The sequence below is a fragment of the Dromaius novaehollandiae genome, chromosome 1 (genome assembly GCF_036370855.1).
Source record: "Dromaius novaehollandiae isolate bDroNov1 chromosome 1, bDroNov1.hap1, whole genome shotgun sequence".
Lineage (NCBI taxonomy): Eukaryota > Metazoa > Chordata > Aves > Casuariiformes > Dromaiidae > Dromaius > Dromaius novaehollandiae.
In genome coordinates, this window is record NC_088098.1 from 75,432,128 (window position 1) to 75,453,946 (window position 21,819).

General features: G+C 49.1%; 1 protein-coding gene across 2 annotated transcripts in view; it reads right to left on the reverse strand.

Annotated features, from left to right (window-relative positions):
• WNT7B (Wnt family member 7B) overlaps positions 1 to 9,593 on the reverse strand; it is a 96,408-nt gene extending 86,815 nt beyond the window's left edge. The window contains exon 1 of one of the 2 annotated variants that reach the window (XM_026114099.2): positions 8,975 to 9,593. In XM_026114099.2, the coding sequence (XP_025969884.1) occupies positions 8,975 to 9,045 (71 nt within the window). In that variant the 5' untranslated portion in view covers positions 9,046 to 9,593. Of the gene's footprint in view, positions 1 to 2,040; positions 2,384 to 8,974 lie in introns of those variants that run through there. The other variant, XM_064517075.1, reaches the window with a different exon arrangement.
• Positions 9,594 to 21,819: the final 12,226 nt, after the last annotated feature.

Here is a 21,819-nt window from a genome sequence, read left to right on the forward strand (position 1 = left end):
TGCTTTCGGACCTTGTAATTATGTCACACAGCAAGGGAAACCGCTAGCATCCCAGCATCTGGTGTGCGGTTTAAAACTTTTGTTTCAAGATTCGAACTATTTATAGAAGGAAAACTTTGTAGGATAGTAATTTCCTACTGTTTTCAGAAAAATATGGCTGCGTTTATATTAAAAGGGTGTGTTTATTTATTTATTACAACTCTCTCCCCCTACTTAGAAAAGAAGATAGCATTGCAATTTTTTTTACAAGCAAGTGGTCACCTACCAGCAGACGTATCCCGCCTGTGAATAGGAACAGACAGCTCTGGCTATTTGGTATAATCAATAGCATCCCACTAAATAAAACCTAACGTGGTTCCGTAAATCAAGAGCCTTTAAAATATCAGTAGCCAAGGCATGTGCATTTCATTAGGAATTAAGAATGTAGAAATAGGCGTTTAGTTTCTCTTTATGGGTAGTGTTTATTCCTACTTTTCTTGCATAGCGGTGGGTTATATTTTTCCATAGCCCGCAAAAAAATACACTTATACACACACACACAGAGGAGCACACGTGCTTGTTTATGTGCGTGTGCATGTGCTCGCGTGCATACATACAGAGAGAAAAAGATATATATATATATATATATATATATATATATATATAAATCCACATCCAGTTCAAAGGTAGGAGCTTAAATTTTGCACTCGCCGTGGGAAGAAAAAAAAAAGAAAAACTGTGCTCGCCCTGGGGGTGGGAGAGAAGGGAAATCCGTGCGCACCCCAAAGACGAGGTGACTGCGAGGCCTGCGGTAGTGAAGCAGGTTTTCCCCACTACACCCCTTGCTGCGGCAGAGGTGAGCCTCTCCGGGCCGGTCCCCGGGCAGCCGGGCTGGGCAGAGCCTGAAGCGCCCATCAGACCCTCCCGCTGCCCTTCCCGGCCCCGTTACAGGGCCCGATCCCCTCTCCCGGGCCCTGCGCGGAGGGACGCGCCGGTTCCCACGGCCACGGCGCGGGGGGGGATGCTCAAGGGCGGGGAAGGGTCCAGGTTTTAACCGAGCTCCGCAAGCCGGGGGGAGGCGGCTGCCCCAGCGCCCTCCTCTCTCCACGGCTGCCCCCAAACGTGCTCACGCCTTGCCTGGAGTGCGGGAAGCGCTTGACAGCTCCCCCGCAGCCCCTCCGCGCCGCGGCCGGGCCCCGCGCAGCGCAGCGCCGCGGGGGAGCCGGGCTCGCCGCGGCGGAGCGGAGCGGAGCGGTGCGGGTTCCCCCGGCCCCGCTGCCCGGCGCCCGGCGGGGACGGGGAGCTGCCGGGGGGCCCGCGGCAGCGGCGCGGCAGACAGCCCCTCCAAAGCCCACGCGGAATCGCAGACGCGACTTACGCACCGCGACGTTAGAGACAGATATAGATATTAAAAAAAAGAGCCCGAAACTCCTTGCAGTCCCACCCACCGACTCTCATTTCCCCCACCCCTACCTCCACCCCCTTCCTCACAAGGAAAAGCTCCTGGAGCCAGCTCGAGCTGCCGGAGTGCCGGGCCCTTCCCGAGCGAAAGCAAGCGGCTCCGCGGCCGCCTTCGCCCGGCCCGCGCCGCCGGGGCTGCCGCTGCCCGGCGGCTCCGCGCCGAAACGCGCTTCGCCCGGCGAGCGGCGAAGCCGCAGCGGTGTCCGGCCGCGCAGGAGGAGGAGCCGGGGCCGCGGTCCCCCGGGGAGCCGCCGGCCGCCCCGCGCCCCGCGCCCCGCCGCCGCCGCCGCCCCGCTGCGCCGCCCCGCTGCGGGCGCGCCGGGCCCCGCGGGCGGGCGGGCGGGCGGCTCCGCGCCGCGGCCCCGCCGCCGCCCGCGGGCAGCCCCGGCAGTTACCTGGCGGTGCCCCGTCCCCTGGCAGGGTCCGACCGGCGCCTCCGCCGCCACCACCATCCTCACCACCGCGCGCCGCGCGGAGCTGCCGCCCGTGCCGGCTGGTCCCGGCTCCCTCGGCTCGCTTTGCCAGTTTGCCCCTAGGTAGCTAGCGGGGTCGTTTCAAACAGTATTTGAGAACAACAAAAAAAAAATCTGGATCACTTACAGGTAACTCCCACTGGTAAGGATGAGGAAAATCTGAGGGTAATACACTGAGAGTAACACACTGCGAGATGAAAAAAGGATCATGGCTGAGTCCCGTTTACACTCGTGGAGTTCGCTTCCTTGGTTATTCCTTTCTGGCCCCCCCTGGTCGTAATTCCCCACCCTTTTTGGTGTCAGCTGTGGCTTGAATCTGAGTTGGAATCCAGTCCCTTGGGCTTGGGGGGGCTTTGTCTGTTTGTTTGTTTGTTTGTTTGTATTGTTGGGTCTAGGATTCCCCTGGTGCTAATGCTGCTCCCTGTGCAGAGTATGTGCTGCTGCTGCTGCTCTCGCTGCTGCTGCTGCCTCTGGGCTCCTGCCTGTCATGTCTCAGTGGTTGGAAGTTGTTACAGTGGGTTCTCGTGTTGGAATGAGGATGGCTTAAGGGATTTGGATGGCAGAAAGTGCCTCGCTCTCTCTCTCTCCCTCTCTCTGCAACTCTCCTGAGACTCGGGGCTGCCATTGGGCAGTCAGTCACTGCAATCCGCCTACTTTTTTTCTCTCTCGCTCTCTCTCGCCCTCTTTTTTTTTTTTTTTTTTTTTTTTTTTAAAGGGGAGGATGACAATGGAAAGACACGGATCTAGCCCGGGCTGCGATGAAGCCGCGCTGCCCGGCCGAGCCCTCTCGGTGCGCCCCGCTCCGCAAGGGATCCTCGCCCGCTTCCCGGCGCCTTTTCAAAGCGCTGCCTCTGCGCACGGCGGGCGACTCGCCCCGGGCGTGCGGGGTGGCACCCCTCGGCTCGCCCTGGGACACATCCCAAGGGAGCTGGCAGCTCCCAGCCCCAGTCTCGGTTAATTGCTTTATTATGGGAGGCTGCCCCAGTTCCCCCGACGGGCTCCGCGCTGCCTCCAGCCTCGGCGGGGGCTTGGCTGCAGTTGCGCCTGGTGTTGAAAAAGGAAGCTCTGGTTTCAGGGGGTCCTTTCCAAAAAGAGACGTATATGTTGTCGTAGCCCGCCGGAGTGAGAAGTAAAGACCTACACACACGCGTAGCTTCCTGGTGGGGTTGGATTTCGCGTGACAGAAGGGGAGGAAAGGACTGGTGTGAAGGAGCCGGGGCCCGGGGGCGGGCGGGGGGCGCAGCGCCTCGCCGGCGGGAGCGTCTCCCGAGTCCCGCGACTCGCTGCCCCGGAGGGAGAGCCGCTTTCTCTTCTCTTTCTCTATCGCCCTCTTTTCTTTCCTTTTTCTTTTTTTTTTCCCCTAGAAGATGCAAGGCTGAAGAGACGTTTCCCCGCAGGTTAGTTCTCTCTCCCGTGCGTTTCCTCCGCGCCGGGCTGCTGCCGCCCCGGGGCCGCGGCCGGGGCCGGGCGGGAAGAGCTGCCCGGGGAGCGTTTCGCCCGGCGAAGCCGCAAACGGTGCGGCAGCGAAACCGGGTAGGGGCGATTCGCTCTTCCTCTTCGCCTCGTTGTGTGTTTGTCTTTTGTTGTTGTTTGCGAAAGAAAAGTTGGAGTGACGGGAGAGCTGTCGGAAAGCCGCGCGCTTCGGCTGCCAGGAGTTAAGGTTTGACAACAATCCCCGAAAGAGCAATGTGCGCGGTGGGCGATTTAATGGCAGTGCCAGCCAGGACTGGACTCCCAAGTCTTCTCTATCCGTAGGGTTAGGAACTGTTCGTCTCAGGTTATTTGCCTAATGAGCGAAGGATTTTTCTCGGCCAAACTCTGCCGAGCATCTTGGGAACACCTCCTCTACTTAATCAGTCCCATCGCCCGGGCGCAGCTGTCCCTGCGATGCAACGAAATAGCCCGTCAGGTGGAACCGAAATTACAGAATTCGTGTAAAAATGTTGTCTTCCCCTGAGTGTACCATAAGAGCCTTCACTGGGTTTTGTTTCATTGAATGCCTTTGGGCTGCAAGTCGAGGAGCATACGCTTGTCCAGTGAACGTCGTTTTGGAAAACGTTAATCTTGTTTAATAGGCGATGGAGATTTAAGCCTTGTTACGATTATTTAGATTCTAGAATCGTCTGGTTTCTTTATTCTTCTTCAAGTGTGTGCGTGTGTGTATATAGAAAGCTAGATAGATAGATAGATAGACTATATGTGTGTGTGTGTGTGTGTGTGTGTGTGTGTGTGTGTGTGTGTATCTCCTCTAATGCCCGTTTTCCCTCTTAGACATGTAGAAGGCTGTCGGTGCAGCTGTGCTGAGCGAGAACTAGAAGAACTGGTAACAATTTTTGATGTTTTATTTCTGGCATTTGTTTGGCTTCAGATATATTTTAAAATGTGCACCCGCTTTTAAGGATGTGCCTGGGAAAATGAATGAATTCTAAAAATGAAAAGTAAACGCTGGAGCTGGAGAACTTCGAAATGAGGCTGGTAGAGTTTGGCTTGGTTTAGCTGAAACGAACGTGGTTTGCCATTCTCCGTAACTTCGGAATTAAGCTGGTTTTACCCAGGGATTAACTATGTAAAGGGAGTAAAACTGTAGAAAATAAACCAATCGTGCCGTTTGCTTTCGGGAAGTTAAATTTTACTCGAAAGACACGGACCAGTTATTACGTTGGAAAACAATAATAAGACTATTCATAACGTATTAAATTCCATACAACTTCTGTCCATACGTATGTCAGTGTGAGACAGCGAGGGATGCACTTGTTGCCGTGTTTTAAATTGAATGTAGTCCCGTCAGTAAAATGGCGTGGCACTGTAGGTGATTGTATTATCAGTAACGCCTAATATGGGCATTTCAGCATCGGTCGTTTCTTCTTCCACAAACATACGTATCCTAGATAAAACAGAGGCAGAGCGGCAGTGAAATGGTTGCCGACACCATGCGATAGACAGCAGACGAAGCCGAGCAGGCACGAATTAAGTGCTTCCCTTTCCTTTTATCTGCCCATTGCCAGCTGCGGTTTCCGTCTTGCCCCAGACGTGGGGGGCGGCGGGCGGAGGAGCGCTCGGGAGCCCCCGAGGGCTCGGCAAGCGCGTCTGGGGCGCAGCGCACCGGACTCCTGTCCGGTCGGAACTGGGTATTTCTCGGATTCGCGGCGGTTGAAGTCCAGTGCAAGGGAGAAGCGGGGGAGAAAAAGAAGAGCCGCTTAAAACGAGCCGGCGTCTGGCTGGCGACAAACGTGAGGACGCGGAGGCAGCGCCGCGGGCTTCGCGGGGGCGGCTGCAGCGGCCGGGGGCGCTGGGCAGCGGGTCCCCGGCCGCGAAGGTGCGGGAGGCTGGAGGCAGCGCGGGACGGAGCGCGGCTCGCCCGGCCCCGCCCTGGCCCCGCGGGCCCCCCGGGGCCCCACTCGCCACGTGGGGCCGCCGTCGAGGCGCGCCCGCCCCGCCCGGCGCCGCTGCGGCCCGGTCGCCGCTCTGCCCCCACGGGCCGGGCCGGGCCGGGCCGGGCCAGGCCCCCCGGTGAGTTCGGGCCGGGCTCCCCGGTGACTTCGGGCCGGGCCGGGGTCCCCGGCCGCGCCGCGCCGCCCTCCCGCGCCGGGCGCCCGGGATCCCCGCGGCGGCGGCCCCGGCGGGGCGCAAGGGCATCGGGATTTCGTTGGCGTTTGCGGCAAACGCCGCCAAAGGCAAGGCGATTCCCCCCTCCCCCGCCCAGTTTCCCGAAAAGAGACCCAGGCGCCTTTCGTTACTTCCTTGGGAAGTGCCGGCTCCACCTCCCGCATCCCTCGAGCATCCCTCGAGCCGCACCTTGACCTCCCTTCCGCAGTCGGGTCCTCTCCGCTTCCCACAGCGCCATCTAATTCCCCCCTTCTTTGCCTCCAGAAAAGAAGGAAACCTGTGTTTTGCCCCAGAGCCCTGGCCTGGGCACAGCCACAGCCACAGCCACGGCTCCATCTTTCCAATGGCCTCATCAGTCAACCTCAGAGCATCCGCTGTGATTTGCATCTGTGGTACAGCTGTGATTTTTAACGTCCCACATATTTATTAATTAAAGCGGAGCTGTCTGCTCCGCGATCTTCGCAGGAAAGATTTCTGTTTCAATCCGGCTGCTAGCCGAGGACAGTGTTTGATCTAATTTATTTTCCCGAGGAGATATTTGGTGCTAGCAGGGTCTCAGGCGCCTTACTTTTCAGTGCCTGGATGTAAACTGCAAGTCAAAGTTTGCTCCGTGGGGGCTTCTTTTCTGCTGCTGGTGGCATCAGAAGGCAATAGCGTCTAAAATGCAGCGCGGAGACTACCGCAGCTGTCCTCCGTGTCCCCTTCTTCGGGTTAAACAGCATGGGGACAGACTCATCATTGAGGGAAGTATTGACGGATACCTCCTGCCTCTCCATCTCCTGCCTCTCTCTCTCTGGCAAGACTCCCCCCTCAGGATACAAAACAGAAATGGGAATAATGGAAATTTGGTGTGAGGGAGGACTCTCTAATCGGAGGCTCACTCTCACCTCCTAATTGGAAATAGCAGCTGCTTTATGCTAAGCTGACACTGGGACCCTGTCATGTCACACCATGTCCCCGTTCAACAGCCGGGTGGACGCTTGTGTGTTGCTTTATTTTCTCTCCGCTCAGGCTCATGTTTGTCACTGTCCGGCCAAAAAGTGGAGCTTTCACCACATTTTATGAACATGTCCTCCGCAGCACATAAAATAACTGCAGAATCTGAACTCTTTGCTACTGCTGACACAATGACTCTCTCCTTCGCCCTGCAAATTAAAGCTAATGCATTGGAAGACAAACTACATTTTATCTCACTTCATCTCTCCCCCGCTTTTTCTATGCAAAGAGCTCACTAGAAAAGGTATCATTACACTCAAAGGATATGGTTTCAACAAAATGGTAGTTCCAGTGGCTGATGAAAGAGGAAATAATTGCATCCCACATGCCTAGCCTAGAAGTAGCCCTGGATCTCAGAGCAAATTTCTCTCTTATTGTTCAGAGAAAGTGAAGTATCCTCATCGCCTTACAGGCATGATGATGGATCTGATGGGGTTTCTATAAGGGCTTTTACTGTTTCTTCTGTCTACTCGGTTTTACTTCCATGCTCAGTTCAACAGCATTCTTGCGATATTTTCCCCCGAATCCCCTTCTAAAACAGCCACACTCAATCTCGAAAAGAAATCTGCCTTCCAGACTGTAGCACGTGCCCAAACTTCTGTTCCCTTTAAAAATAAAACCGCAGGGAAAGCGAATAGCAATACCATTATTTTGCAAACCATTTTCTCTGAGCTGGTCTGCCCCTCCGCGAGGGACGTGTTGCACGAAGTCCTCCAGCTACTGAAGAGGATGGGGTGCCCTCGTCACCGTGGCGCTTAATTCACGGATATGCAGCCTCACCAGATCCACCCCGCATTTAAATCCCCGTAAATCTGAGCTCGGAGGGTGACACAGCCGGTCCCTGCTGATAGCACAGGGCAGCGCGGGCATTAAGCCCCGCGGAGACCCCCGAAACACCCTCCCGCCTGCACCAGGCGCCCTACGGGCGCCCAGGCCACCCCCAGGACCCGGGCAGGGGGGACACGGGCCCCGCACCGGCGCAGGCCGCCCCGCAGCGCGGAGGGCGCCGCCCGCGCCCGCGCAGCCGCCGCGGGTCGCCGGCGGGGCAGCGCCGTGCGCCGCCAGCCCCCGCGCCAGCACCTGCGGCGCTGGGGGCGGGCTCAAAGCCGCGCCGAGGAAACGGAGCGACGGCAGAAACGCAGCCAAGCCCCGCTCGTGCCCGCCGAGCAGCCTGCGGGGGACCCCGCGGCCAGCGGCTTTCTTAACCCTCGGCTCCCGGGTGCCGCCCGCCCGGGGCAGGTCCCCTCCCCTCCCCGCGCCCGCCGCGCCGCGGCTGCCCCCGCTGCGCGGCCCCGGCAGGTCCCGGCGGCGCCGCGCTCGTCCCCGCCCCGCCGCCGCCGCCCCTGCCCCTGCCCCTGCCCAGGACGGGGGGCTGCGCCGCGGGCCGGCCTGCCTGGCCCTGCCGGGCATTGCTCCTCGTCTCGGCGAGCTGCCCTTTCGTGGCGCCCCCCGTCCCGTCCCCCTCCCCCCAGTCCCCGTATTGATTTCGAGGTGGGAAGCAAGCGTTTTGAGATTGCAACTCACCTTATGCATTCTTGATCATAAAAAAAAAAAAAAATCCCGCAGCTATGCAAAGACAGGATCTTTAAAGAGTTTGTAGCTCGACAGGTAAGGACTCGGCTGGGGCTCAGGAATGTGGAAATTCAACTCAAGTCAGCCTACTGCGACGAGCAATATTAATAAGGGCATACAGGTAAGGGGGGAGAGTCAGAGGGAGAAACTTGGCAGCCGAAATAGCTGAGCGATCTGGACGGCTGCGGTGAAAGAACGAGGAGCGAGCGGCGGCTGCCCGACAGCCCTCGCTGCAAGGCGGCCGGCGGCGCCCGCAGCGGGTCCCTGCGGCAGGGCCCGGCCGGGCGGCCCGGAGCCGGCCCGCTGCCCGCCCGCTCCACCGCGCAGGCAGCCGGACCAGTTGTCAAGCTAATTTCAACACGTCCGTGTGATGGATAGAAGCGCAAATTGTGTCTAGGCCTGCATAAAACAAATCCCCGAGCGCAGGTTCAGAGCAGGGATTCCCCTCCTCCCGCCCCTGCTCCTTTTTTTTAATACTTAAGCTCTGCTCTATTGTCTCCTCAGCAGCGGCTGAGTTAACTCTGTCAGGCTTTTTTTTTTTTTTTTTTTTTTTTTTGATACTGTACGCCAGAGATAATATTTAAGTTCGCTTAAGCAGCCCCAAATAAAAGGCTCCGTCAGCACCCGCGATCGGCTCCCTCCAGGCTGAGCGCGGCGGCAGCGCCCGCTCGCCGGGCGCCTCTGCCCGCAGCCTCGCCAGCAGCACAGCCCTCCGCGGGGCTGCCCCCTCGGACGCACGGCGCGGAGCGAAATAAGCACTTCTGCTTCTGTTTTTTTTCCTTTCTCTCCCACCCCCCTTTTTTCCCCGTTGCAACATATTTCTTCTCAACTCTGTAATAACGTGACCCAAAAGACTTAAAGGAGATTTGTCGTGCACAAGGACTTACCCTAATTTGACATAGATGACTCCAAAGCATAGAAACACGTAGAAAATCCACTTCCGAAAGTTTCTGTGCATGATCTAGAGAATGGACTGAGCCATAAAAAAAATTGCACAAAAAGTCGAACTGTTCCTGTCGGTTAAATCCCAGTCAAGAGCATTTCTGAAGCTACCCAGAAGCAAAGCCGGCCGAACTGTAAAAAATCAACAACGGGCAGATAAGCAGCTCTTCCCAGAGCCATGGTGACCAAAGCCGGCTCTGATATTAAAGCTAAAGAGGGAAGAAAATGGAAAGAGCTGCTCGAAACGGTAACACAAAAACCCAAGACAGACAGTCTGAGGGAGAAAATGAGCAAGCACTGATCTTGATCAACTGCCTCATAGAGCCCTGAAGTTCAATGTGTTTTTACTTGTTCTGACTTCCCCAGGTAACACTACGTATCTTGCAATCTATGGCTCCAGGTAGGAGGATCTCTCTCTCTCTCACTCTCCCTCTCTCTCCTGCTCTTCCCCCCACCCCGTATGTGTCAGGAACTAATACATATCTTATCTGTCTGTGTGCATGTGCGTGTGAGAGTTATGTGTGTATTTGTGTTTCAGAAGGCATGTCCTTAAGCCCGAGTGTTTGGGAAAACACATGAAACGTATCCAACAAGGGAAATAAAGGACTCGTCGTCTCGGATTGAAGCATTTTTTCATTTCCTCTAGTACGGGAACGCGGCTGGATTTGTAACGCGTTGACTTCGCAAAAGAGATTGTTCAGAGGGTTTTTTTTTCCCTTCTATCTAATCGAAAAGAGGCAGGCGTTAACCCCCGTTTGCTAGTAGCTCCGTATCCTAAAATATGAGAGAAAGAGTGTGTATGTGTGTGTCTGTTTGTCTGTCTAGACTATCTCTCTCTGGTCATTCCGACCCTGTTGTACACTTACAAACGCCTATCACTAAATTTGATTATTTCATTTTCCGGAACAAGAAAATATTCTTCCTTCTTTAAGAAACACATATACTTGGCTTTTAACGCAAGTTTAGCATATTGAGTTTAGTGTTCCTGGGGAGATTAATCGGCGAGACGAAAACTCCTCACTCTGTGTTCAGACACTAAGTCTGTTCATAAGCTTTTCTTTTTTTCCCTTCTTTTTTCTTTTGTTTCTTCCTTTTCTTTTTTCTTCTATTTTTCTTTGTTTTGTTTTTTCTTTTCTTTTTTCTTTTTGTTATTTTTCTTTCTCACTGATTTCAGAGTTGCTCAGTTTATTCCTACATTCTGAGGAATTATCTGTTCCAGTCTACTACACAATGTGTGCCTGTCTGGAGGCATATATCTGCCTGCATATGCACGCTTAAATAGCACTCACATAGCGCTTGTGAGCTGTGAAAAGTTATATGGATATGGATGCATAAACCTGTGCACCTATGCCCACTTATACACTTACTGTCGTATACACATGTAATAACAATAAACACAGATAGCTCTAGGCATCTCTTAAAGAGCAGCAGCTAAACACACACCAATAAAGGTTGAAAGGAAAGCAGGCAGTGACAAGCAAGCAAAAGAGGCTGAACACAGAACTTCGTCGTAAAGTATCTATCTTGACTAAGAAAACAAAGGATTTTTTTAAAGCCCTGTCAGGCTACCGTGGTTGAAGAGATGCAGCGTGAAATTGCAGGTCCTTTTGAGATGACTCCTGCAGCCAGCGCCGCCCGCACCCTGTCATCACCCACCCAGCTCCCGAAAACAGGGTCTCCTTGGAGCCCTGCGAAGAGAGCCTAAGCTGGTCCCTGGGAAAGGGAAGCGGAAGGGATGAGGGAAAAAGAATAGCCCTGATCTGGGGTAACTCATGAGGAGCTAGGGGAGAAGCTGGAGTCCTCGTGTGAGAGATGGACGGGCAGACAGGCACGGCCGAGCCTGCCCGCTCCGCAGCAGCCCGCAGCGCTCTCGCTGCTGAGCGGATTCGCTCTGCCTCTCCCCCGCAGTCCTCCCGTCTCAGTCTGCAATAACCAACGCTCTGGCTCTCGCAGGCAACCAGCCCTCCTCCAGAGCGCTTCTGCTACGTTTTTCCTAAGGCTTAATTATGGACAATTTCTCCTTTTAAAATGCTGAGTATTTCCTTCCTGCGCTCTCCTATGAGTGTTCTTTATTCTTTTTCTTTTCTTCCCTGACACAATACCACTGTTTTTTTCATCCTCATTATTTTTCACTTTTTTTCTTTCTTTCTTTTTTTTTTTTAACAAGACAGGCCATCTTTCTCCTTTGGAAAACTCAGAAGGGCAAAACCATTTCTCCAGTCTCCTTGACTTCACCCAGAGCTCCCAGCCCAAGTCTTCACCCCGTACCCGGAGGCCATTCGAGATGCAGCTGACTCCCACTCCACCCCTCCCCCCCCCCCTTTTTTTTTTCCTGCCGGCTTTTGCAGGCGAGTCTCATCCCGGCGCCCTCGCCCACCGCCCCGGGAGCAAGGGCCAAGCCCGAGGCCGCCGGCGGCGGCGGCGGGCGCGTCCCGCGGGGTAACACCGCCACCCAGGGGCGGGCGGCGGCCCCGCCGCGCCGGCTCCCGACTCCCGGCGCCGGGCGGCTGCGGCGCTTCCCCCGCGGGGCCGCAGCGCGCCCCGGGGCGGGCAGGGGGGTTTGGGCGCCCCGATGTGCCGAAGCCCGAGCCCGCAGCCCCCGGGCCCTCCCGGGCTGTCGGTGCACGGGGCCCGGGTTGGTGAGAGCGAGTCTGCCCGCGAACTGCCTCCCTGACCTCTGCAGAGGAGGCTAAGGGCTTGAAAAAGAGCAGAAAGGTCCTCTCCTACTCTTTTCTTCTTGCTGTTCCGTTTTGTATACGGAAATTAGACATTCATTGGCTCAGGGGGATTAAGAAAGAGTGAGGGGCTCAGTAGCAGAATGATTAATAGTTATATTTCCTCTCTAAAAATTGTTCATATACGTAATCTCGTGGTTTGGGGGAGTTGTTTGGTTTGTTTTTTCTTCCCCTCAAAATATAGAAGCAATCTATGGAAGTAGGACTGGAACTCAGATTACCTCCATTCCCCTCAAATGAATGCGTCCTCATCATCAGGCTAAAGCCTCCCACTTACTTCTTTGAACTGGTGAGTCTTCTCATGTTTCTGTGCAAAACAAGTAAGTCTCAACAGAAGAAACAGAACTAGACTCTGTCCAAACTAGCTTGGAGATAACAACATCTTCGGTGCAAAATCTTCTTTATTTCTGACCACTTATTCCACTCTTATCTCTAGTTAATTGATTTGCGGATGCTAGACTAGGGAAAAATGATAGATTTCCTTTCGTTCAAATATCAGCTTGAATGTGGCTAAAAGCTTAGGCTGAAGATATGATTTCATAAAGCTGAATAATTCTATGAATAAAAAAACCTTCTAGAATATTAAAATAGGTAATTCTCACATTAGTATTCAGAAATTCACATAGTTACTCTAACTTTATAGGCAAAGTATGGAAAGCTTGTTGAACTATTCTAAACCAACATGCCCTCATTAGTGATAGAAGATTTCTTGAAAGTAAGACATAACAACAAAATACACATAAGCATTGGTAGAAGTCGGTTGAAAACATTTGATGAATTTTCTTCCAGTGCACAATTATTACTTATCACTCGCCCAAAATAATAGGCATGGCCCATTGCATTCAAATAGACAACTGAAAAATCAGCAATTCATTTTTCTGTCCATTTACCCTCTGCTAACAAAGCTTAATATTTGCTCCTGTAAACCCACAGAAGGACAGGTCATCCATACCACACGGGTGCCTGCTCCCCATGCCTCCCCAGAGCCATCTGATAATGTGGTTCCAGTGGTTAAATCTTTCAAAGGCCTATCAGACTTCAGCTTTCGCAACCCATCACAAATGCATGTACCCAGATTCCCTGAAACTGGAGAGGCTTTTCCTGCACACAAGTGCAGAACCCCAACTAACCTTCAGAAGTCACCACACGTTCAGTCAGCCTGCGAGTTTGTCCAAGAGCTTAGTTAACAGGAGGTAACTGCCGGGCGTTCAGTTACACAATCTAAATAAAAAGGAAATGCCAGGAGCAAGATTCACTTGCGTGGACATGAGTCTCGTTTTATTCCAGACTGCACCTCAAGCCTGCTGTGCCACAAAGGACGCAGTACTGTTGGTCTGGCCTTGACCACCACAGCTGTCGGGCCTTACAGGGGGAAGATTCTGCCTTGGGATGAGGTGGGATCCCAGAATATGGGGAGGGAAGAGCCCACTGGGACCCAAATCAGCTCACATATAAAATTTTCATATACCCCAGCTCTACGACTAGACATGTGAACTGTGTGGATAGGGAAAGGGAATTGTAAACCATCAGTCACAGTTCACATAATTTTCAGCAGAGCTGATTTCCAAGCATAGTGTCCAAAATCAGGGCAGACCCTGTGAAATTCCTGGGGAATGCAGGCTAGAGGGGTGAGTCCTCTGCAACAGGAAAATGCTGTTCTCCTCTTTGCTTACTGCTCAAAGCAGCCACAGGTAACTAGTATGCTTGTCACAGTTCCCAAAGGGAACATCCACCTGCGTTTATCCCAGCCAGCCACTGGCTGGCACTGTTGCTCCACACAATGGTAGATGAAGCCCCATCTAACATTAAGAAAAAAAAAACGTGTGAAAATGCTCCTCAGGAAAAATATACAGAGAATATAGGTCAAAAACGAAAGAGAGAAAAAGAAATTAGAAGAAAAATGAAAATAAGAAACCTTCAAGAAGGAGAGGTATCTTACACCTGAGGACCTTAAGCCATGCAATTTGCATATGTTCTTAACAAATGTCTATGTTGATTATATGTATTTACAACTACTCCTTAATATTTTTATATGTATGTTACCAGGCCTTTGCACATCAAGTCTTTTCCTTGATGGCTCACTCCCATTTACCCAACCATTCCCTAAATGTAAAACGGCCACATTTTCTGTGAGACCACCAACCCCACTATTTGCCTCCAGGGCTTTTCTTAAGACACAGGCTGTCCTTCAGTGAGCTTCTGATACCGAGTCCCATTCTGGATCAAAGTCCTTGAGTTTGATTCATCAGAAGGGTATGAAACTCCTCTGATGGAAGGGGCAAATTAAACACTTGGGGCTTGGCTACCACTGGCCTTTGTTTCTCTTCCTGCCCCATTTTGCTTTTCCGTTTCTATCCCTCTTCTTCTTTTCTCCCTTTTATATCTCCTTACTTGCAGAATATTCTACCTCTCAGGGTGTCTGTCTTCCCGTAATACCTAAGCCTGCTAATGTTTCATCAGACACCCAAATTAGATTAATAATGAACACAGGTGTCCATGCTTAGTCACTTCATGTGTTTTGCATTCTCAGGTTAATCCTAGCTTGAAAATTTGTGTTTGCTTTCCTTCTCATCAAAGCTGAGAGACACTGTTCAAACCACAGGAATGTATAATTAGGTACATCATACGTGTGTGAAGCACCAGCACCACCTGGAATTAACAGACTTTCACACTAACGCCTCTCTTGCGAAATGGATATTTACGGGCTTTATTGCACTGGGCTTAATTTTAGCTCCTCTCTTCTGTTCTTCATGACTGTCTTCTTATCTACATTGACTATGTTAGCCTAAAAGTTTTTCTTCAGAAAAAGATTCAGCAGTTAAACTGCTGAAACATGAATCAGCAATGCTGTATAGTGTCAAAAAAGTTAAATCCAGCTGGTGTGAATAAACTGGCATGTTGTATGTCAGTGTTGTATGTGAACTAATCCTTGTATTCTTTGCCACAGTAGTAAGCCTAGCCTGGTGAACTGTGTCTCCTTCTGGGCAGCACAATTCAAGAAGGATGTAGATCAACTGCAGATGGCCCAGAGGTGAACAACAGGAAGATATGTAGAAGGCATGACCCATGAAGAAAAGCCGAATGAGCTGTGTTTGTTTATTTTACAGAAAAGGAGATTGAGCAGAGAAAGGATAGTAAGTCTTCAAATGTGCAAAGATGGTAAGATAATAAATTGCTGTGGGGTGGGGGATGGGGGTAAATGGATTTAAGTTGCAGTTAGATAAAATTAGTTTAAAATTAGGAAAACTCTTCCCAACAATAAAAGATGGTTAAGTAAGGACATGATAGTTTGAAGAAAGAAGCTACAGAAGTTTTAATCCTGGTTGCTTTTTAGATCAGGTTAGGTAAACATCTAGACAAAATTGTTTCATAGTTTAAGCTACAAGCCTCAAGGGCCCTTTTAGCCATAATGCCTATGATTATATGACTGTTTTCAACCACTATGCTGAGAAAATTCTATTCTCTTTCATAAAGCATGGCAAGATATAAAATATGCCTGCCTGACTTATCCTGGAGGAGTTCCAGAAAGTATCTAGCTTGGCCAAAAGAGATGTAGTTTGTATCCAAGTGGGTGTCTCTGAAGTATGTTTCATGAAGTGAACTATTTCATCCAAATACTGCAGTAAAAAGTGCTCTCATTGGTCCTCGCATGGAAAATGCCTAATAAAAAGAGCCTTTGCACATTTTTAATTAGATCAGCAATTCACAGATTTAGGGTTGAAACTTTAGGTTTTGAAACTCTATGGAGAATTTTCATTCCCTATTTCAAGTAATGTATTAGAGTGATGCACCTTCATTGACCCAATCTGCTGTCTGCTGAAGGCAGCCCTACTAAGGCAGCCCAACTGAATAAGCAGAATATAGAGTTCAGCAAGGATTATCCTGGAATCGAGATAAAATAAACTCAGTACAGTATTTTAATCTGCAATCAGTACAACCTTCTACCACTGTTTTCATGTTTTTTAAAGAGAAACTTTTTCCTTTTTCTAGGAACCATTGCAGGTCTCTAGGTCATAGGTCAACTACCTATGATGCAGCAAAGGAAAATCAAGACTCAGAGGTAAATTTTGTTGTGACTGACATGCTCCAGGTAAGTTTTCTAATCATATTCTCAGAAATGTCCAAGTGGGCAAACACCTTTTTAATTTATCTCTGTTTTCAAAAGATGAGTACGAAAGATGTTATGTTTTCTTCAGATTACACTTACCTCTTAAAAACCTCTTTTCAAAAACTAGGTGACTGGATAAATAGTTTTATGACAGCTGAATGATGTATTAAGCTATTTTTTCTCAGGTATACTGTGTTGGAAATTTTATAATAATAAAAAGGAAACTACAAACTACTAAGCAATCTATAGGAGCAAGTCTGTTTTCCTAACTGATCTTCTTCTGGTGTAGCCCTACTCCATTCAATGCAAAATTCTTCCTGGCTCCCATGAGTTACATACAAGTAAGTATTGCCAGTCAGCCTCTGAAGACTAAAGCCGTATGCTGCGTATTTGGTCTGATTTCTTGTCCCAGTGAAATTGCATTACTGTAAGTTTCAAATATGGCTTAGAAATTATTGTTTGCATCACAGGAACAAATCTTGAAAACTCACTAAGGCAAACAGCATCCTTGCCTCGGTGCGGCTGCAGGGATACACATACCGTGTATGTAACTGGGGCAGCATCCCGGTGTAGATAAGGCCAGAGGGGCCGTGGTGTCAAGGGATGGACTGAGACTGTAGATGGAAACACAGCACATTTCTACCACTGCTAAGGGGAAATTCTGTTTCCTTGCAGAAATATGAGAGAAATGTTCTTCCCCTTAAGTTCCTCAATGGAAAACATCACCAGCTGCTACTATATTCTTTCTGCCACTGCAGCTGCCCCCTCATTCAGTGTTAGCTTCATCTCTATTACACATCCCTATTAGTTAGGCTGTGAGTCTAGAGTTGCAGGCCTTTTAGATTCCCTCTCCAGGCCCACTAAGGAGTTACTTTTTATCATAAAAGGCTGAGGCTGAGGTATACAGTAGGAATACTCATTTTAAATGAAACCTGAGAAACGCAGGCGAAAAAAAGAAAGCAATGGCAATAAATAAAATTGTACAACTCATGGTAAGGTGCTCTCCTTCAAGTGAATCAGATTTCAACATTTGGACCTCCAGGGTACAGTGAGGTTTCCACCTACCCTGCCTCATCTCTTCCTGTTTATGCCCCTTCTCCCACTGCTAGGCCATGAAAGGACAAGCAGAATATATGCATTTCTATTTTGAGCAACACAAAGATTATTAATTTTTCATTGGCCTGACCACAAATCAGATGAGTTTACCTCTTTTTTATCTATAATATGTTGCTGGTTTTACAGCTTAATCATGTGAATTCTCTTTAGAAGTTCATCTCATTGCTTTCAAAAATACTATACATAATCTCTCAGATAAACTGATAAATGCTTTTCTGTCAGCTTTCTGTGGAATTGCAAGCAGACAAGTAAATCATTACTGAATTTAAGCATACAAAAATCTTGTAATTTAGGTAATTGGAAATGAGCATATCAGAAGCTGCCTTTTTTCTTTCTGATTTCTAAACTACATTTCCCAGAAACCTCAAGTTTAGAGTCAAACTGCACAGCTCTCTCATAAGAAAGCTTTAGCTATCAGGTGCAGTTTCGTGTCAGGGAAACATTTTGAAAGGAGAACATTCAGCATAGGAAACCACATAACAGCATCTTTTGCCCTCGCATCAAGCAAATATTCACCAAATTTCAGCAACTAGTAAGAAATTTTATAACAGCAGCCATATGTTTGGATCATATTATATATACCTTGTAACTGAGCTTTCAGTCATTCATTTTTTTTCCTGAGAATAACTCATTAAAGGACCTGATAATCACCTCTGCATAAAAGCAGATCTTTGTCAGCTTTATTCATGCCCACATTTAAACTATTAATTTTTTTTTTATTGTATACCGCTTACCATTTAGAGGTAAATCTGTATCAGTGTGTGTCCTCCCATTTGGAATAAAAGTGTCATTCTTCAGTTTTGTGAATGCTGTTTTTAAAAATGACTCTGATGACCCATATTAATATACATTTGACAGAATATTGTTGGCAGATTTCAAAAAGTAACTGCAGGCCTTCCAATGCTTGCTGTTTTAAAACAAAAGATTAGATGAGAACCTCTCGAATTTTTTTTAGTAGATGTGGGTTACCAAGAAAAACTAGTGAATGTGATTTTTTTTCTCTCCTCCCAGAAACTATGGCCCTCTAAGAAAAGAAAACACATATAAATTGCCATCTTTTAAAACCACCCTGATTTTTTTAAGAAAATCTGATAATGGGATTAGGGGGAAGGAGAGTCCAGGCATCATTTTTAAAGGCATAGGACTGATGATACTAAAGCTACCAACCCGATTGTCTGGGTAGATGAGGGGAGAGAAGTGGATGTTGTCTACCTTGACTTCAGTAAGGCTTTTGACACTGTCTCCTGTAACATCCTCGTAGGCAAGCTCAGGAAGTGTGGGCTAGACAGTGAAGTGGACTGAGAACTGGTTGAATGGTCGAGCTCAGAGTGTCATGCTCAGTGGTGCAAAGTCTAGTCGAGGCCTATAGCTAGCAGTGTCCCCCAGGGGTCAATACTGGGTCCAATATTGTTCAACATTTTTACCAATGACCTGGATGAAGGGACAGAGTGCACCCTCAGCAAGTTTGCTGATGATATCAAACTGGAAGGAGTGGCTGATACCCCAGAGGGCTGTGCTGCCATTCAGAGGTACCTCAACAGGTTGGAAAGTTGGACAGAGAGGAACCTCCTGAAGTTCAACAGAGGCAAGTGCAGGGTCCTGCACCTGGGGAGGAATAACCCCAGGCACCAGTACAGGCTGGGGGCTGACCTGCTGGAAAGCAGCTCTGCAGAGAAGGACCTGGGAGTCCTGGTGGACAAGTTAACCATGAGCCAGCAATGTGCCCTTGTGGCCAAGAAGGCCAGTGGTCTCCTGGGCTGCATCAGGAAGAGCATTGCCAGCAAGTCGAGGGAAGCGATCCTCCCCCTCTACTCAGCCCTGGTGAGGCTGCATCTGGAGTACTGTGTCCAGTTCTGGGCTCCCCAATACGAGAGACATGGAGCTACTGTAGCGAGTACAGCGAAGGGCTACTAAGATGATGAAGGGAATGGAGCAGCTCTCATATGAGGAAAGGCTGAGAGAGCTGGGTCTGTTCAGCCTGAAGAAGAGAAGACTTAGAGGGGATCTTATCAATGTGCATAAGTTTGTGAAGGGAGGGTGTAAAGAGGATGGGGCCAGATTCTTCTCAGTGATGCCCAGCGATAGGACGAGAGGCAACGGGCACAAACTGAAACACAGGAAGTTCTATCTGAACATGAGGAAAAGCTTCTTTACTGTGAGGGTGACTGAGCACTGGAACAGGTTGCCCAGAGAGGCTGTGGAGTCTCCTTCTTTGGAGCTATTCAAAAGCTGTCTGGACACAATCCTGGGCAATGTGCTCTAGGTGACCTGCTTGAGCAGGTGAGGTTGGACTAGATGATCTCCAGAGGTCCCTTGCAAACTCAACCGTTCTGCAGTTCTGTGAACCTAAAACCTGAGAATATTGGCCTGTTTTGCTTCCTGTATCTTCCGCCCAGCCATCATCAAGGGCCATTTACTGCTCCTACCTAGCAAGAAGTGCATTTCATTTAAATGTACAGTGCAGTACAGAGATATACTTCATTAGTCTACTTCTTGAAACAGTCTGTTTCTAGTGTCTTAAATGTAAAAAAATCTGCCCCATTAAACAGGTTTCTGGATGAAGAAGACGTCTTCTGAGTTCTGTTTTACAAAGCTGTGTCCAGCTTTCTTTTATTGGCCCTTGTGTCTCTTTTCCAAAACTGTTGTTCCCTCTTACATTGACATTTTCATCTTTGCCTGCACGTATCCATTCTTAGTTTGACTAACCTAGCTCTGTTGTTGTACTGTAGTTCCGTCATATAACTGTATCACATCTGTTAACTTAGCTATGTAGAAATGGTCAGTTTTGAAACAATCTAGAAAGGTTTGACACTCTTTCCTTTAGTTTTAAACAATTCATCAGGTAATTGTGTCTGTGTCCTACACATACACCCCCACAACATGCATCCAATTTAAGGTCACTGGATTATAATGATCACTTATCTACAAATCTTTCCTACATTTTCTTTCTCTTACAATAAGCCTCTCTTTCATCAGTTTTATCAGCAAAGGCTGCAGGATATTTTATCTGGCTGCAGTTCAGCTACATGTGGGGGTGCTCATATGCACCCTGCGGTATTTTGTACAGTTATAAGCGATTTACGAGACATTTAAAAGTGCACACTTTAGCTTTCAGGTTTAACTCTTTGCTTCGATACAGTGTCTGATTAATCTTAGTACAAGATTTCTGTAGAGACCTGGGTTTAAATCCTAAGTGGTGCTGACTGCCTCTACTCTTTCATCACCTCCACTGGAGCTGAAGCTTCTCAGCATTTTTTTTCTTTTGAACACAGCCCTAACATACCTTACATGCATTATGAATAATGTGAAAAAAATATTTCTAAACCAGGCACAGATCTACTGGGCAGAGGCCCAGAAGAGCAGTAGCTCCCCCATTCTGCCTGTCTGGCATGACGCTTGCCCTCCAGCATTATCTGAATTCGCTGTGTGGTCCACACAGACCCTGTCTCTGTTGTCCAGGTAGCGTGCCCTCCCCACCCTCCCGAAGGCTGCAGAGCTGAGGAGTAGGTGATCTACAGGAGCATGCAAAACAAATCCTGTAAACCACCGGGCTGGCAGGTGCTGGTAGAAACATTCATGTGCTGTGCAGGTATGCCCTCAGAACGGGCTGCTGCGATACCATGATGGGGAAAGACGTAAAGTAACGAGCAGCTATCAGTTATTTAATGAGTTCAGCAAACAAAGTCACCAACACACTGCCTTAACACAAAGCCTTCTGTTCTCTGTGGCTTCTAGAATCAAGGCTTCTTTTTGCTTTTTTAACAGAGAGGGGAAAACAAGTATAGGTGCCTCTGTGCTTGCGCCTGTGCACCTGCACCTGTGCCTCCAGAAAAGTGAAAAATTATGGGATCTTTGGAGAAAATGTAGGACAGACAGGTTTCACACCAGGAGATAAATTCTTTCCCTGTTCTTTGAGCATAGGCAATGACTTTTTCTACACGTTCGTACAAGGGCTAGCAAACAGGAGACTAAATTCTTTGTGACTTTTACATGATACTATTACACATATATATTAATAAGCAACACTACTGGTGCTATTGCACATATATAGTAATAGAAAATGGTGAGACAATATCATCTGCCCATGGAGATTTTTTATTTAAAAAAGAATAGCTATGAAGTAGCTATATTTGCTTATTGGGCCCCAAACAAAGAAAATGGATCCATATAAATCTAACATAACTCAAGCTAGGAAATGGTTTGATAAGGTCTCTGTATATATGCAAATGCATGTGAGCCGTCAATAATTCTTCCTTTTTCTTTATGTTTCTTTTTTGTCTGGTGTGGACAGAACAACTGCAGGCAAGAATTTAGTAATCCAGACTCTTTGACTGTCTCCTCCTCCTCCCCAAACTGGCACCCAAATAGAGGATTGCTGGTTCCCAGGCACAGGTGGTGAGTTCCCTCTCTCCTTCCAGACCCCACACGGGGCCCGGGAGGCTGGAACCACACTGCAGAATGTTCCTTGCCAACTTCACATTCGCTCTGCACAGTCTCTGGACGCAGGAGAGCCTTAGGCTGGGTAAATTGTTCTCTCTGAAGTGATACAAAGCTTCATTCACAGTATCATTATGGGCTCGTATTGTCTGCGTGCGTGACGAAGCTAATATTGTCTTTTGCCTTTTGCTCTTTGCTTGGCATAATAGGGATCTTTCATACCAGAGCTGATTGTTATGCTGTCTATTGTCTATTGATGCTCCATGAGCCATAAATGAAAACGCTTTTATTGCTTTTACCGAACACAGAGTCTTGGCTGAATCTCTCCCGATTAGAATTCTGCACTCCTTTTTCCTTCTTTTAGAAAGTCATAACTTGGTTTGATTGTAAAGGC